Below are 17,190 nucleotides of genomic sequence, written 5' to 3' on the forward strand. Positions count from 1 at the left end.
CACATAGGCCTATCTTACCTGCTGAAAACAAAATAGGTATTTTTACTCTTCACATTATTCCAACAAACATCTCAGTCCTAATGCTGAATAAAATGTCTCCCTCTCTCTGTAGGTTTTTGCTTTGGTGCTATAACATTAACTGTGTCAGTAGTGGGTCTGGACAATTGTTTGACTGGAATGTATATATCGCGAGAGGACAAAAACGATTTGGGGAAAGTTGAGGAGGGCAGGGATGGGGAGAGAGTGAGCTCGCCTGTGTGAGAGAGAGGGAGAGAAAGAGAGCAGGAGAGAAGGAGAGAGGGAAGAATACTTGTATCTTCTCCATCGCTACTGTAGAATGTCTCAACGCCTCTCTCCACCTATACCGTAGAATGTCTCAACGCCTCTGATCAGTGCATACAGAATCAAGACATCATAATCATCTCGGATGTGTCGGATGAATAAAGAAAGAACACAATGCTAGACTTTTAACAGTTTGATTTTGGCACTGGAGGTTGTTTTCCTTTATTCTTCTCCCTTTCTTGAAGTCGTTTATTCTGGAACCTCAAGTACGTGGGATACTTCGCCTGGTCTGCTTTGACGACTGTCTCCAGCTGTGGAGAGAAGGTAGGCATTTTCTCCTGCGCAATTGCACAATGCTTTTTGATTTTAATTAAAACAAACTTAAAGTACCACTTATGTTCTTATTGGACTATTTGTATTATTGATCAAAATATTGTTAGATACTTCGTCTGTAACATCAACATCTGCCAGAGAAGAACATCTTCCGTGCAGACAGTCGTAGTGACTATAGAAAAGTATCATAGCCCAGTTATTTTTTCCAAAATTGCAGCATCTTCTGCGCTGCACATTTCTCTGCGCCTTTCTGAAAAACAAACTCATATTTTTTTGCAGCTTGACTCGGGACTATTTCCCCGAGCCCCCGTTGGATTTAGGAGAAGCGCGACTTAAAACCGAAAAAGACAACAGTTTTTTGACCAAAAAGTGGAGTTATTGTGAACTTGTGAGAAGAGCGCCAGGCCTGTAGCAATGTGTCGGGGGCGGCTGGTGAGGCTGGCGGTGGGTCTGGTGGCGGTCCTGTCGCTGTGGACGGAGCCTGGCGGGGCTGAGGCTGAGGCTGGGGCTGGGGCTGGGGCTGGGGCTGGGCAGGCTTGGGGAACCGGAGGAGAAGCTACACTTACCGAAGGAGAGCTGGTGTCTTTGCCGTTATTAACGGTAGACAGCGAGCCGGACAGACAGACACCGACCCAACCAAGAGCCAGCCGGGCCAAGCGGAGGGGAGGAGGGACAGACGTCCTCAAAGGGTAGGCAATGGCTCTATCTATTGTCACTTATCCCTTATGAGACAGTCACCAGCACCTTACCTTACTTTACACCTTGTAGGCAAAGCCTAATGAAGTTGTTAGTAATTGTCTGTTGTATAATCACATTGTATAGCTTATACATAATTATAGTCAATACATACGTTTTTAAACATATGTGTTCTGTAGGTATTTAACCTGTCACAGTGTCATGCATGTAGTCCTACATTATATATCACACTGTATTGATGGGGGAGACAGTTAATTGCTTACTTAATCAATCATCTACAGTAATATAAGCATCCTCATTTTCCCTCACTAATGCACTTTCAATAAGAATCTGAGAAGTTAGAAATGGTATAGTTATGCTTATTGTATTGTCTGTTGTAGCAACCTGCTAAACCTTGCTACACCTCTGTAGGCCTACTGCTGTGACCTACTGGTCAGGTCATTATTACCTCTGTAGGCCTACTGCTGTGACCTACTGGTCAGGGCATTATTACCTCTGTAGGCCTACTGCTGTGACCTACTGGTCAGGTCATTATTACCTCTGTAGGCCTACTGCTGTTACCTACTGGTCAGGTCATTATTACCTCTGTAGGCCTACTGCTGTGACCTACTGGTCAGGTCATTATTACCTCTGTAGGCCTACTGCTATGGTCTACTAGTCAGGTCATTATTACCTCTGTAGGCCTACTGCTGTAATCTACTAGTCAGGACATTATTACCTCTGTAGGGCTACTGCTGTGGTCTACTAGTCAGGTCATTATTACCTCTGTAGGCCTACTGCTGTAGTCTACTGGTCAGGTCATTATTACCTCTGTAGGCCTACTGCTGAAGTCTACTAGTCAGGTCATTATTACCTCTGTAGGCCTACTGCTGTGATCTACTGGTCAGGTCATTATTACCTCTGTAGGACTACTGCTGTGACCTACTGGTCAGGTCATTATTACCTCTGTAGGACTACTGCTGTGGTCTACTAGTCAGGTCATTATCTGTAGGCCTACTGCTGTGGTCTACTAGTCAGGTCATTATCTGTAGGCCTACTGCTGTAGTCTACTAGTCAGTGGTCATTACTGAAGACAAGGTCACAGGAGAGTTTAACATTTTCTGTTTTTAATTTGTTGAGAATGCTGTCGCTGGACCCCAACAGGTGGGATCCTCTGTGATGGGAAGTTAGGAGGAAAGTTTAGTAATTAAATACTGGCAAGAATATCACATTCCTGTCAGCTGCAATAATAAATTATATCCAAACAAAGGAGACCATTGGCGGTGTGGGACTGTCGGAATGCCTGCTGGATGGAGAGAGAGAAAAGAGAGGGAGAGAGAGAGAGAGAGAGAGAGAGAGTGGGGGATGGAGGGAGAGAGAGAGAGAGAGAGAGAGAGAGAGAGAGAGAGGGAGAGAGAGAGAGAGCAGGGGATGGAGGGAGAGAGAGAGGGAGAGAGAGAGAGGGAGAGAGAGAGAAGCAGTTTAATATTTTCTCTAGTCCTATACACCACACCCTGCTTTTTAAAGCACATCAGCAGCTGTACACAGTGGGTCACTGCTTGAGAGGTGGTGTGTGTGTGTGCATGTCTGTGTGTTTGTGTGCGTGTGCTTGTGCCTGTGTGTATGTCGGTGCGTGTGTGTGCATCATGACTGTAGACAGCTGATACTGGCATAGATATATCAATGCCTAATTTCCAGGGCTCACAAGCTGTGGTTGTTTGAAGTGTGTTTATTGTGAGTTAATTAATCAGAACAGGCAGAGTGACTCTATAAACTGTGACGGATCAGGTGCTGCAGTTCAGAATACAGGCCACTGGGTTGTGCTGTTTCCCCGCTGGCATTACAGTCACTAGATGTAGCCCAGGCACAGAGTGTTGCAACCCATTGTATACTAAACAGTCTGTGATTGCAACAGGCACAGTCTGAAAGCGTGCTATGCTGTGTGAAACCTTTCTTCCTATTACACAACAGCCAAACTCTGAAATCGGGAAGGGGACTGTGGATCTGTCTCCGTCCGTTAGTACGTTAGGACGTTCGTATGTTCGTATGTTCGTCACGTGATATCTCAGACAGCACTGGCCCCATTTTCGTGGGGGAGTACATGTTTACTGTTGCCTTGTCCACAATGACATTGATCCCATATATACTGTATCATTGAGATACACTAATCCACTACATCTTCAAGCTTTGATTAAACCAGTTGTGTTAGTGCTGGGTTGGAACAAAAATGTGCACCACAGGTAGGGAGTCTCCAGGCAGCACCGTGGTTGTAGAATGAAGTGTCAGTGTGTGGCTCCAGAAAGTGTTTAAACAGGGAGTCTCCAGGCAGGACCATGGTTGTAGAATGAAGTGTCAGTGTGTGGCTCCAGAAAGTGTTTAACCAGGGAGTCTCCAGGCAGGACCATGGTTGTAGAATGAAGTGTCAGTGTGTGGCTCCAGAAAGTGTTTAACCAGGAAGTCTCCAGGCAGGACCATGGTTGTAGAATGAAGTGTCAGTGTGTGGCTCCAGAAAGTGTTTAACCAGGAAGTCTCCAGGCAGGACCATGGTTGTAGAATGAAGTGTCAGTGTATGGCTCCAATGATGTTGTGTGTCTGTCTCTCCTCTCCTGCAGGCCTAATGTGTGTGGCTCTCGTTTCAACGCCTACTGCTGTCCAGGATGGAAAACTCTGACCGGGGGCAACCAGTGCATCGTCCGTGAGTCTCTCTCTCTCTTTCTATCTACTGTCTCTTATCTACACACCATGGTTTTCTAAGTCAAAACCCAGTGGTACAGTATATTACAATTTGTTATGTACTGTTTGTAGTTGATGTATGTGGGCAAATGTGTTCTTGGGAAGCCTAACATACCTATTGTGTATGTCTTATAGTAATATGCCTGTGTCGGTTAGTAGGGTGTACTGTATGTCTTATAGTAATATGCCTGTGTAGGTTAGTAGGGTGTACTGTATGTCTTATAGTAATATGCCTGTGTCGGTAAGTAAGGGTGTACTGTATGTCTTATAGTAATATGCCTGTGTCGGTAAGTTAGGGTGTACTGTATGTCTTATAGTAATATGCATGTGTAGGTAAGTTAGGGTGTACTGTATGTCTTATAGTAATATGCCTGTGTAGGTAAGTCAGGGTGTACTGTATGTCTTATAGTAATATGCCTGCGTAGGTTAGTTAGGGTGTACTGTATGTCTTATAGTAATATGCCTGTGTAGGTAAGTTAGGGTGTACTGTATGTCTTATAGTAATATGCCTGCGTAGGTTAGTTAGGGTGTACTGTATGTCTTATAGTAATATGCCTGTGTAGGTAAGTTAGAGTGTACTGTATGTCTTATAGTAATATGCCTGTGTAGGTTAGTAAGGGTGTACTGTATGTCTTAAAGTAATATGCCTGTGTAGGTAAGTTAGGGTGTACTGTATGTCTTATAGTAATATGCCTGTGTAGGTTAGTTAGGGTGTACTGTATGTCTTATAGTAATATGCCTGTGTAGGTTAGTGGGGTGTACTGTATGTCTTATAGTAATATGCCTGTGTAGGTTAGTAGGGTGTACTGTATTGTCTTATAGTAATATGCCTGTGTAGGTAAGTTAGGGTGTACTGTATTGTCTTATAGTAATATGCCTGTGTAGATAAGTAAGGGTGTACTGTATGTCTTATAGTAATATGCCTGTGTAGGTTAGTGGGGTGTACTGTATGTCTTATAGTAATATGCCTGTGTAGGTAAGTTAGAGTGTACTGTATGTCTTATAGTAATATGCCTGTGTAGGTTAGTTAGGGTGTACTGTATGTCTTATAGTAATATGCCTGTGTAGGTAAGTTAGGGTGTACTGTATGTCTTATAGTAATATGCCTGTGTAGGTTAGTAGGGTGTACTGTATTGTCTTATAGTAATATGCCTGTGTAGGTAAGTTAGGGTCTACTGTATGTCTTATAGTAATATGCCTGTGTAGGTTAGTAGGGTGTACTGTATTGTCTTATAGTAATATGCCTGTGTAGGTAAGTTAGGGTGTACTGTATTGTCTTATAGTAATATGCCTGTGTAGATAAGTAAGGGTGTACTGTATGTCTTATAGTAATATGCCTGTGTAGGTTAGTGGGGTGTACTGTATGTCTTATAGTAATATGCCTGTGTAGGTAAGTTAGAGTGTACTGTATGTCTTATAGTAATATGCCTGTGTAGGTTAGTTAGGGTGTACTGTATGTCTTATAGTAATATGCCTGTGTAGGTAAGTTAGGGTGTACTGTATGTCTTATAGTAATATGCCTGTGTAGGTTAGTAGGGTGTACTGTATGTCTTATAGTAATATGCCTGTGTAGGTAAGTTAGGTTGTACTGTATGTCTTATAGTAATATGCCTGTGTAGATAAGTAAGGGTGTACTGTATGTCTTATAGTAATATGCCTGTGTCGGTAAGTTAGGGTGTACTGTATGTCTTATAGTAATATGCCTGTGTCGGTTAGTTAGGGTGTACTGTCTGTCTTATAGTAATATGCCTGTGTAGGTAAGTTAGGTTGTACTGTATGTCTTATAGTAATATGCCTGCGTAGGTTAGTTAGGGTGTACTGTATGTCTTATAGTAATATGCCTGTGTAGGTAAGTTAGGGTGTACTGTATGTCTTATAGTAATATGCCTGTGTAGGTAAGTTAGAGTGTACTGTATGTCTTATAGTAATATGCCTGTGTAGGTAAGTTAGGGTGTACTGTATGTCTTATAGTAATATGCCTGTGTAGGTAAGTTAGAGTGTACTGTATGTCTTATAGTAATGTGCCTGTGTAGGTAAGTTAGTGTACTGTATGTCTTATAGTAATATGCCTGTGTAGGTAAGTTAGGTTGTACTGTATGTCTTATAGTAATATGCCTGCGTAGGTTAGTTAGGGTGTACTGTATGTCTTATAGTAATATGCCTGTGTAGGTTAGTTAGGTGTACTGTATGTCTTATAGTAATATGCCTGTGTAGGTTAGTGGGGTGTACTGTATGTCTTATAGTAATATGCCTGTGTAGGTTAGTAGGGTGTACTGTATTGTCTTATAGTAATATGCCTGTGTAGGTAAGTTAGGGTGTACTGTATTGTCTTATAGTAAGATGCCTGTGTAGATAAGTAAGGGTGTACTGTATGTCTTATAGTAATATGCCTGTGTAGGTTAGTGGGGTGTACTGTATGTCTTATAGTAATATGCCTGTGTAGGTAAGTTAGAGTGTACTGTATGTCTTATAGTAATATGCCTGTGTAGGTAAGTAGGGTGTACTGTATGTCTTATAGTAATATGCCTGTGTAGGTAAGTAGGGTGTACTGTATGTCTTATAGTAATATGCCTGTGTAGGTTTAGTAGGGTGTACTGTATTGTCTTATAGTAATATGCCTGTGTAGGTAAGTTAGGGTGTACTGTATGTCTTATAGTAATATGCCTGTGTAGGTTAGTAGGGTGTACTGTATTGTCTTATAGTAATATGCCTGTGTAGGTAAGTTAGGGTGTACTGTATTGTCTTATAGTAATATGCCTGTGTAGGTTAGTAGGGTGTACTGTATTGTCTTATAGTAATATGCCTGTGTAGGTAAGTTAGGGTGTACTGTATGTCTTATAGTAATATGCCTGTGTAGGTTAGTAGGGTGTACTGTATTGTCTTATAGTAATATGCCTGTGTAGGTAAGTTAGGGTGTACTGTATGTCTTATAGTAATATGCCTGTGTCGGTAAGTTAGGGTGTACTGTATGTCTTATAGTAATATGCCTGTGTCGGTTAGTTAGGGTGTACTGTATGTCTTATAGTAATATGCCTGTGTAGGTAAGTTAGGGTGTACTGTATGTCTTATAGTAATATGCCTGTGTAGGTAAGTTAGAGTGTACTGTATGTCTTATAGTAATATGCCTGTGTAGGTAAGTTTAATGTGTACTGTATGTCTTATAGTAATATGCCTGTGTAGGTAAGTCAGGGTGTACTGTATGTCTTATAGTAATATGCCTGTGTAGGTAAGTTAGGTTGTACTGTATGTCTTATAGTAATATGCCTGCGTAGGTTAGTTAGGGTGTACTGTATGTCTTATAGTAATATGCCTGTGTAGGTAAGTTAGAGTGTACTGTATGTCTTATAGTAATATGCCTGTGTAGGTAAGTTAGGTTGTACTGTATGTCTTATAGTAATATGCCTGCGTAGGTTAGTTAGGGTGTACTGTATGTCTTATAGTAATATGCCTGTGTAGGTAAGTTAGGGTGTACTGTATGTCTTATAGTAATATGCCTGTGTAGGTAAGTTAGAGTGTACTGTATGTCTTATAGTAATATGCCTGTGTAGGTAAGTTAGGGTGTACTGTATGTCTTATAGTAATATGCCTGTGTAGGTAAGTCAGGGTGTACTGTATGTCTTATAGTAATGTGCCTGTGTAGGTAAGTTAGAGTGTACTGTATGTCTTATAGTAATATGCCTGTGTAGGTAAGTTAGGTTGTACTGTATGTCTTATAGTAATATGCCTGCGTAGGTTAGTTAGGGTGTACTGTATGTCTTATAGTAATATGCCTGTGTAGGTAAGTTAGGGTGTACTGTATGTCTTATAGTAATATGCCTGTGTAGGTAAGTTAGGTTGTACTGTATGTCTTATAGTAATATGCCTGCGTAGGTTAGTTAGGGTGTACTGTATGTCTTATAGTAATATGCCTGTGTAGGTAAGTTAGGGTGTACTGTATGTCTTATAGTAATATGCCTGTGTAGGTAAGTTAGAGTGTACTGTATGTCTTATAGTAATATGCCTGTGTAGGTAAGTTAGGGTGTACTGTATGTCTTATAGTAATATGCCTGTGTAGGTAAGTCAGGGTGTACTGTATGTCTTATAGTAATGTGCCTGTGTAGGTAAGTTAGAGTGTACTGTATGTCTTATAGTAATATGCCTGTGTAGGTAAGTTAGGTTGTACTGTATGTCTTATAGTAATATGCCTGCGTAGGTTAGTTAGGGTGTACTGTATGTCTTATAGTAATATGCCTGTGTAGGTAAGTTAGGGTGTACTGTATGTCTTATAGTAATATGCCTGTGTAGGTAAGTTAGGTTGTACTGTATGTCTTATAGTAATATGCCTGCGTAGGTTAGTTAGGGTGTACTGTATGTCTTATAGTAATATGCCTGTGTAGGTAAGTTAGGGTGTACTGTATGTCTTATAATAATATGCCTGTGTAGGTTAGTAGGGTGTACTGTATGTCTTATAGTAATATGCCTGTGTAGGTAAGTTAGGGTGTACTGTATGTCTTATAGTAATATGCCTGTGTTGGTAAGTTAGGGTGTACTGTATGTCTTACAGTAATATGCCTGTGTAGGTAAGTTAGGTTGTACTGTATGTCTTATAGTAATATGCCTGCGTAGGTTAGTAAGGGTGTACTGTATGTCTTATAGTAATATGCCTGTGTAGGTAAGTTAGAGTGTACTGTATGTCTTATAGTAATATGCCTGTGTAGGTAAGTTAGGGTGTACTGTATGTCTTATAGTAATATGCCTGCGTAGGTTAGTTAGGGTGTACTGTATGTCTTATAGTAATATGCCTGTGTCGGTAAGTTAGGGTGTACTGTATGTCTTATAGTAATATGCCTGTGTAGGTAAGTTAGGGTGTACTGTATGTCTTATAGTAATATGCCTGTGTAGGTTAGTCAGGGTGTACTGTATGTCTTATAGTAATATGCCTGTGTAGGTTAGTTAGGGTGTACTGTATGTCTTATAGTAATATGCCTGTGTCGGTAAGTTAGGGTGTACTGTATGTCTTATAGTAATATGCCTGTGTCGGTTAGTTAGGGTGTACTGTCTGTCTTATAGTAATATGCCTGTGTCGGTTAGTTAGGGTGTACTGTCTGTCTTATAGTAATATGCCTGTGTAGGTTAGTTAGTGTGTACTGTATGTGTAATGTTGAGTATAGTATGATGAGTGTTTGTAACGCTATGAGGTCAGTGTGTCTGTGTCTGAGCCAGGCTGGTGGGCGGGCCCGACCCAGTCCTGTTCCAGAAGACTGTGGTTCCGGTCCACAATGCCCTGTGGTGCAGTAGGGAGGTGGTCCAGCTCTCTCTGTGGGCAGCAAGCGCTGTTTGTCCAATTAGCTTAGCCAGACACAGCATGGCTCTGAGATAACTAACTCATTAATACTTAGCTATCCAGTCATACTCTGATAAGACTTGAAATCAAAACGCACAAGACGCACTGGACTGAAGGTGTTTAACCTTCAAGGTTAAAGTGAGCCTGAATTTTTCAGATCTGCTAAGTGAAACAGTGAAGCGATACTTAAGTAAAATGAAAAGTGATGTCAGTTTGTCTCCTGAGTCTGACTGGGTCTACTCTCTGAGATGTTGTTTTGCCCTGGCCAGAGAGTAGCAGGCATCTCTCTCTCTCTCTCTCTCTCTCTCTCTCTCTCTCTCTCTCTCTCTCTCTCTCTCTCTATCTCTCTCTCTCTCTCTCTCTCTCTCTCTCTCTCTCTCTCTCTCTCTCTCTCTCTCTCTCTCTCTCTCAGGAAAGCAGGGAACTTGTATCAGAGTTGGGTTCAGGAAGGCTGTAGCAGGGTAGCGGTTTGCACAGGGCTGTGTGATTGTGATTGCAGCCTGGCTGCCTGCCTGCCAGTAGCCTTCCTGGCATCCTCTAATGATGTTGCTTTACAGTGGAGTCCTGGGACACAGGGTCACTCTCCCATGCTCCCGGCCTCCCTCTACCTGACTGGGCTGGGGGGGGGGGGGGGTTGCTGTGGTAACAGGAGGGATAGGGGGTGGGTGGGGGGGTTGCTGTGGTAACAGGAGGGATAGGGGGTGGGTGTACCAGCTCCAGGCTGCCTGTCTGAATACAGTCGTTAAGTCTGTACTTTATGTCCACCCAAAAGTAGTGAATGCTGGGTAGAAAATAGCAGTGCAGCAGTCCTGCCAGATGGGCTCCAGTATTACAGTACTATACCCAGCCCAGCCATGATTAGGGCTGAGCAACAGAACAGCCATATTTAGCCAACAGGAGTTTTATGTTTCAAAAGAAAGCTCCTGATGAGGTCTCTCTTCTGTTAGCTGAGATGTTCAACTATACAGTGAGTGACTGAAGGGGGAGAAACTACTGAAAGCCAATAGAGACCCTTCTATTATAGACTAGAGGGCCCAAAGTTTTTCCTAACCAGGTAACCTGACCAGGAAAAACTCTAGACCCTATTAGCATAACATTTGCATTTGCTCTCCTGTAAGAAAAATAATTATAATGCCATTTAGCAGACGCTTTTATCCATGTGTGCATAAATCTTTACATATGGGTGGTCCCGGGGATCGAACCCACTACCCTGGCGTTACAAGCGCCATGCTCTACCAATTGAGCTACAGAGGACCACGATTAGGAAAATATCTGTAATATCCTCCTCATACTCAACTCTTTTGACTGGGTTTATAGATCCATGCAGACTGTGTGTGGTTATGAGGTGTGTGTACATTGTACTGACGTGTTGTCTCTCTGATCCTCTGCAGCCATCTGTCGGAGCTCGTGTGGAGACGGTTTCTGCTCCAGACCCAACATGTGTACCTGTCCCACCGGATCCATCGCTCCTTCTTGTGGATCCAAGTCAGGTACTGTCAGACCCACACCAGAGCAGAACAATAAGATATAATGATGTATAACAGTGTATATCAATCATATCTCAACACATTCAGATAGAACACTGCTTTACAGGGACTATGTCTTTAAAAGCTTTAGGGCTGGATTCAATCCGTAGCGCTGAAGATCTGCGTTGTAGCGCGGTTGAAATGTAAAGGTAATTTTTGATTGAGATGACATATAGAGCGTGAACGCAGTCTCCGCAAAATCGGAAACAGTGCCTTTAAATTTAAATCACGCTATAACGCTGATCTTCGGCGGTACTGATTGAATCCAGCCCTTAGTTTCACTGTATGAACCAGATAGATATGAACTGTGTTTAGGAAGGAACAGCCTTATCCCCAGGCCCACCACACCACACCCCAGCCCACATCTGACTGTAGTCTATCACCACCTTACTTTAGCCTGGTTTCCATTCTAACGTTTGAAAAGTCTTTCACTGCCTTTACTAACAAGGACTTCAACATATGAAACAGATAATAGATATTATAGATACATGTATGAGAAATGTTTATTGGACCCAGTTAGCCAAGACTAGGTCCACCATACCTCATCCCTCTGCTTCCCTCTAACTCTCCTCTGTGAATTTAACACCACTGAAGTTTGCAACATGGGAACTGTCATATTTGTAATTTATTTCCTGCAGGGCAGCATAAACAATGTGTGGTGTTGAGAGGTGTGAAACGGAAAACTCAGACACAGAAATCTGTTCTGTTTCCTTCTCTGGAGAACTGAGACTACAGAGTTAGTTAGAGAGCTGGGAGCTGCAGGGCTGGGCTGTTAGAACTGATGGACTAGGAGGGAGGGTGGGAGGGAAGGGGGGATGGCGGGAGGAGAGGGGTGGTGGGAGGGAGAGAGGGAGAGAGGGATGGTGAGAGGGAGAGAGGGAGAGAGGATGGTGGGAGGGAGAGAGGGAGAGAGGATGGTGGGAGGGAGAGAGGGAGAGAGGGATGGTGGGAGGGAGAGAGGGCGAGAGGATGTGGGAGGGAGAGAGGGAGAGAGGATGGTGGGAGGGAGAGAGGGAGAGAGGATGGTGGGAGGGAGAGAGGGAGAGAGGATGGTGGGAGGGAGAAAGGGAGAGAGGGATGGTGGGATGGTGGGAGGGAGAGAGGATGGTGGGAGGGAGAGAGGGAGGGAGAGAGGGAGAGAGGGATGGTGGGAGGAAGAGAGGGAGAGAGGATGGTGGGAGGGAAAGAGGGAGGGCGAGAGGGAGAGAGGATGGTGGGAGGGAGAGAGGGAGGCTGTTGTTTTGGCAGTGATCGCTACAGTCCAGATTGTTTTGTGGTTTCTACCATGACTATTGGACGATGTCATATCCTGTCTCAGGGTTCTCCCTCCCTCCTGGTCGTGTTAGAGTGTGTGTGCTGGGAGCAGGGTGGTGTTCAGTAGGGCACACCGTAGCAAACACTTTGAAACAGAGAAATTAAAATGAGCCTTTCTTATTGGACAGGTTCAGGTAGTACCTCCCTGTTTCACTCTGTTTCAAAAGTTTTCTCCTGTTTATTGCCTACTGAAAAGACTAGCTAAACAGAACTCCACCAAAACTCAACGTAACTCTCCAAAAACAACCCACGATACATGCCGCTCTCCCTTGAATAGCAGCTGAACTGTGAAAGCTGATTGTTCAGTCTCAGGGCAGAATGGGTGTGTGTGTTGGAAGGATTCCATAGTCAACATATACTAATCCTTGTTGCAGCGCTGAGCAGAGCAACCCAGAGCAGTGTTGGGCCGTGTGCTCATCTGTTTTCACAACATCAATTTGAGCGAATATTGTATCTGAATGGGATTTATGATAAACACAATTTGGAGGGAATTTCGGTGTGTTTGTACTGAAAATGTAGCCCTCTCTGTGTGTTTGTATTGTAAGCCTAACCTGGTGTGTTTGTGTGTGTGGGGGGGGGGGGGGGGGGGTCTCTGGTGTGGAACAGTATGTGGGTTTATGGGTTTTGTATACTGACTGTAACCCTGTGAGTGTCTGTGTTTCCCCCTCTCTCCCTGTCTCTCTCTCTCTCTCTCTCTCTCTCTCTCCCTGTCTCTCTCTCTCTCTCTCTCTCTCTCTCTCTCTCTCTCTCTCTCTCTCTCTCTCTCTCTCTCTCTCTCTCTCTCTCTCTCTCTCTCTCTCTCTTTCTCCCACCCCCCACCAGTCCAAAACTGTAACATCCGCTGTATGAACGGTGGGAGCTGTGCTGAGGACCACTGCCAGTGTCAGAAAGGATACGTGGGAAACCACTGTGGTCAACGTAAGAACCGCTATATACACACAACCACTATATACACACTATACAACCACTATACAACCACTATACAACCACTTTACAACCACTTTACAACCACTACACAACTATTACACAACCCCTACACAACCACTATACAACCAATATACAACCACCATGTAAACACTGTATAAACACTATAGGTCGGATCCTAACCTGAGATCTCTGGTGTATTTCTGTCTTTCTCTTTCCCATGTAGCGGTGTGTGAGACAGGTTGTCAGAATGGAGGACGGTGTGTGGCTCCTAACCGCTGTGTTTGTACCTACGGCTTCACGGGGGCACAGTGTGAGAGAGGTAGGATCACAGTACTCAGAATGAGGACAGCTGACAGTGTTGATAGCGTGACATATCTGCTTCATACATAACAGTCTGTTTAATTGGCCAGAACATGGTTTGTTGTTGAACGTTGTGCCTGTCACGCTTGTGTTTCTAAATGACGGTTATTTTCCACATCTGCTGAAAAACGGAGCTCTGGAAAATGTCACGGCCTATTGGATGTTTGCTGTTTGTTGCCCCCACCAGCCTCCTGGGGTGCTCTGAATTCTGCTGAAAACTATGCAGTTACTTTTGTGACATTAGTATTGCAAATAAAAATAATGATATTGAAAGCAAGACATAAAAAAAACTGAAAGTTCTTCACTAAGTAGAAAGGCATGATATAAATCCATTCTATTCCATGTAGGCAGGGTTTAGAGGGTGGCGTAGTTGATGCATCCCTATGGTCAACCTTTTGGAGTAATAGCTCCACTTCATGTTACGATAAGTGCCTTGGCCCTCCAACACCACATCCAGTAACATCTGGTCTCCATCCAGGGACCAACCAGGACCAACCCTGCTTAGCTCCAGAGGCAAACCAGCAGTGGGATGCAGAGTGGTATGCTGTTGGAATGAATGTGCCAAACTTGCAACGGCATAAAAAACATTGTAGGCAAAGAGGGAGGCGTTCGATCACAATCAAGTTATTATTGAAAATGTTTCATTGAAAACTATTGCATTCATTTACAATTCATTTGTGTGCGCATTTAAAAATAATACTTTTGGGTTTATGTTTTGCTTTCAATATCACACACAAAAATGCACACACGCACACATATACACGCACACGTGCACACACACGCTTGCACGCACACACAAAAATGCACACACGCACACATATACACACACACACGTGCACACACACACACACACACACACACAGAGGAGGAGATGCAAGACGTACGCAGGTCTCTGTCTCTAGCGGTGGTGTGACCCCTGGAGGTCGTAGCAGTGACCTTGTAAAGATAATATTTAGTTTAACAGCAGAACACTAATTGCTGTCCTCCTCACACACAGATGGGCTGCGTCTTTACTCTGAAATGGCCTCCTTGTCTCTGCTACTTTCCTTCAGGATTACTGATAACTGACAGGATACATTTGGTTCTGGGGAGAAGCTCTCTGTTTATCTGAAATGATTTGGTCCTTCTTCTGCTCTGATAGAGCTGACACAGGTTACAATGTGTGTGTGTGGTCTGTGTGTGTGTGTGTGTGTGTGTGTGTGTGTGTGTGTGTGTTCTGTGTGTGTGTGGTCTGTGTGTGTGTGTTCTGTGTGTGTGTGTTCTGTGTGTGTGTGTGTTCAGTGTGTGTGTGTGTGTGTTCTGTGTGTGTGTGTGTGTGTGTGTGTGTTCTGTGTGTGTGTGTTCTGTGTGTGTGTGTTCTGTGTGTGTGTGTGTTCTGTGTGTGTGTGTGTTCTGTGTGTGTGTGTGTTCTGTGTGTGTGTGTGTTCTGTGTGTGTGTGTGTTCTGTGTGTGTGTGTGTTCTGTGTGTGTGTGTGTGTGTGTGTGCGCGTGTGCGCGTGTGTGCTGTGTGTGTGTGTTCAGTGTGTGTGTGTGTTCTGTGTGTGTGTGTGTGTGTGTGTGTGTGTGTGTGTGTGTGTGTGTGTGTGTGTGTGTGTGTGCATGAGTACGTGTGTGTGTGATGGGAAAGTCTGCTCTTTGGAAGCCTTCCTCCATCTTCACTCTTCTCTCCTAACTGGGGTCGATTTGACACAGATGTGATGAAAGTTACATTTACCAAATCAGTGTGTGTGTCCATGTACAGTATGTGTGTGTGTGTTTCTGTGTGTGTGTATGTTTTGAACGTGCATACGCGCTTCCGTGTGCGTTTGTCTGAGTGGGAAGTAAACTCTACGTGTGTGTTGCCAAGGCTTTCTGTTTTTGGTTTGGGGTATTCCTGCTTATTCCATCCTGATCCCAGGAATCTTCCAACCGGGATTTCTGGTAAATCTGGGAATTTTGGGAAAGTTACCGGAATTTTGCAACCCTATACAGTAGTAGAGGCAGAAAGTATGGGATACGCAGCTATGTGGGGTTATTTTATTATTATTATTATTATTTAATTTTTTCTGGGGGTAGATCAGCTTAATATTGCAGATAGATTGTAACTTATATCAATGTAATTGTCTGCATCACTTCCAATCCTCCATGTTTTCTTTATATCACTCACTCCCCTTTATTACTTTTCAACCCCGCCATCCTTTCCCTACTTGGGGTAAATTAGTGAACAACAATGCCCAGGCCTCTACTTCCAGCCTATACTTACTATCTACACCTTATGGACACAGTCAATTTTACAATAATTCTATTTTATTTGTTTTTGCTCCTGAACTTCTTCTACTCTCAACCTCTCCGATCATTTTCATGATGTCCATCCGGTTTGCTTCTATATGCCATATCTTTCTAACTGTGCTCTTTCCCAAAAGCTCCCAACATACAACCTATATACTTATTATGGACACAGTATGCTTACATTATTAGTTATCTTGTTATTATTTGTTGTTATTTGTTATTAGTCCCATCCTTCAACTCCATTCAATACCTCCCATCTATCTCTTAACACCATCCATATAGGATTTCTATTTGCCATATATATTTCAACCGTACTGTGATGTTTTACAAAAGTTCTGAACCTTTCTATTCTCATTGCTTCTACAGATTGTGAATTAAAAATAATTTTTTTTGCTAAAAGTATTATTATATTATTGATCGATTGACTATGACTTTTCAGATCACCCAGTAATGCTATCTGCAAGGTTAGCTCCAGGTAAATATTGCAATCCTTCAGCCATTCCTGGACCTGTGTCCAAAAACAAGTTACAAATGGACAGAACCAAAACAAATGATCTAATGATTCTGTCTCTTCACAGCAGAATCTGCAGAGCTGGGAAGATTGTATCCCCCATATAAATAACATTCTATTGGTAGCAAGAATTTTATATATTAATTTAAATTGAAAGATTCTAATTTTTGAATCCGGTGTCATGTGGGGTTATGTTACTTTCTCTGGTATTTCCTTGGCCGTATTCCACCACCTCCCCATGGTACGACGTTGTACTGCATACACACACATGCGCACGCAGACGCACACACCCCGTGCACACGTGCACATGCGGGCACGCACGCACGCACACACACACAGAACCAACACACGCTACACACTATAATGCTATTTCCAGCCTGCTAGTCGTGATGTTATCACATTAGGAAACCAGTAGACATGATTCAGAGACAACATTGTTTCGCTGTGTCTGTCTGTGTGACTCTATGGGAATGTAGTTAGTGTTATTGATGGAGTCACTGCGGGTGTGAGGCTTGTCTCCAGGGCCCAGCTTTTCAAAAGTTATCTATATGGTTTTCGCCTATCCGATAGGATTAAATTCATAGAAATATAATGAATAGAACGGACGAATCATTGACTTGAATGGGGACTGCGATTCTATTCATTCTATTTGTATGCATTTAATCCTATCCGATAGGCAAAATCCAGATATATAACTTTTGAAAAACTGGGCCCTGATGATTGTCTATTAAACTAATATGACTTTTCTATATGTGTGGCTGGATCCACGTATTCTCCCATGGTTACAAATTAGATTTATTTATTTGGGGAAATTGAGGCTAACTAATTCTAAGCGGAGTTGTAATCACGCGCTGTGTTTAGCGTTCCTGTAGCACACAGTATCTGTCACTGTCTAGTCATCACGGGATAGATAGCTGCTGCTGAGAGACTGGACCATA

At 43.0% G+C, this 17,190-nt stretch overlaps 1 protein-coding gene across 1 annotated transcript; it reads left to right on the plus strand.

The window, feature by feature from the left end:
- Positions 1–254: 254 nt before the first annotated feature.
- LOC311116174 (fibrillin-1-like) lies at positions 255–13,432 on the plus strand (the record flags this gene model as incomplete). Its single annotated transcript, XM_084191296.1, has 6 exons — positions 255–606; positions 895–1,304; positions 3,903–3,985; positions 10,738–10,836; positions 13,009–13,104; positions 13,337–13,432. Coding segments are annotated over exons 2-6 (649 nt in total), but the record flags the coding sequence as incomplete, so codon positions are not given.
- Positions 13,433–17,190: the final 3,758 nt, after the last annotated feature.

This window comes from Coregonus lavaretus, assembly GCF_964263955.1.
Source record: "Coregonus lavaretus genome assembly, contig: HAP1_SCAFFOLD_7552, whole genome shotgun sequence".
Classification (NCBI taxonomy): domain Eukaryota; kingdom Metazoa; phylum Chordata; class Actinopteri; order Salmoniformes; family Salmonidae; genus Coregonus; species Coregonus lavaretus.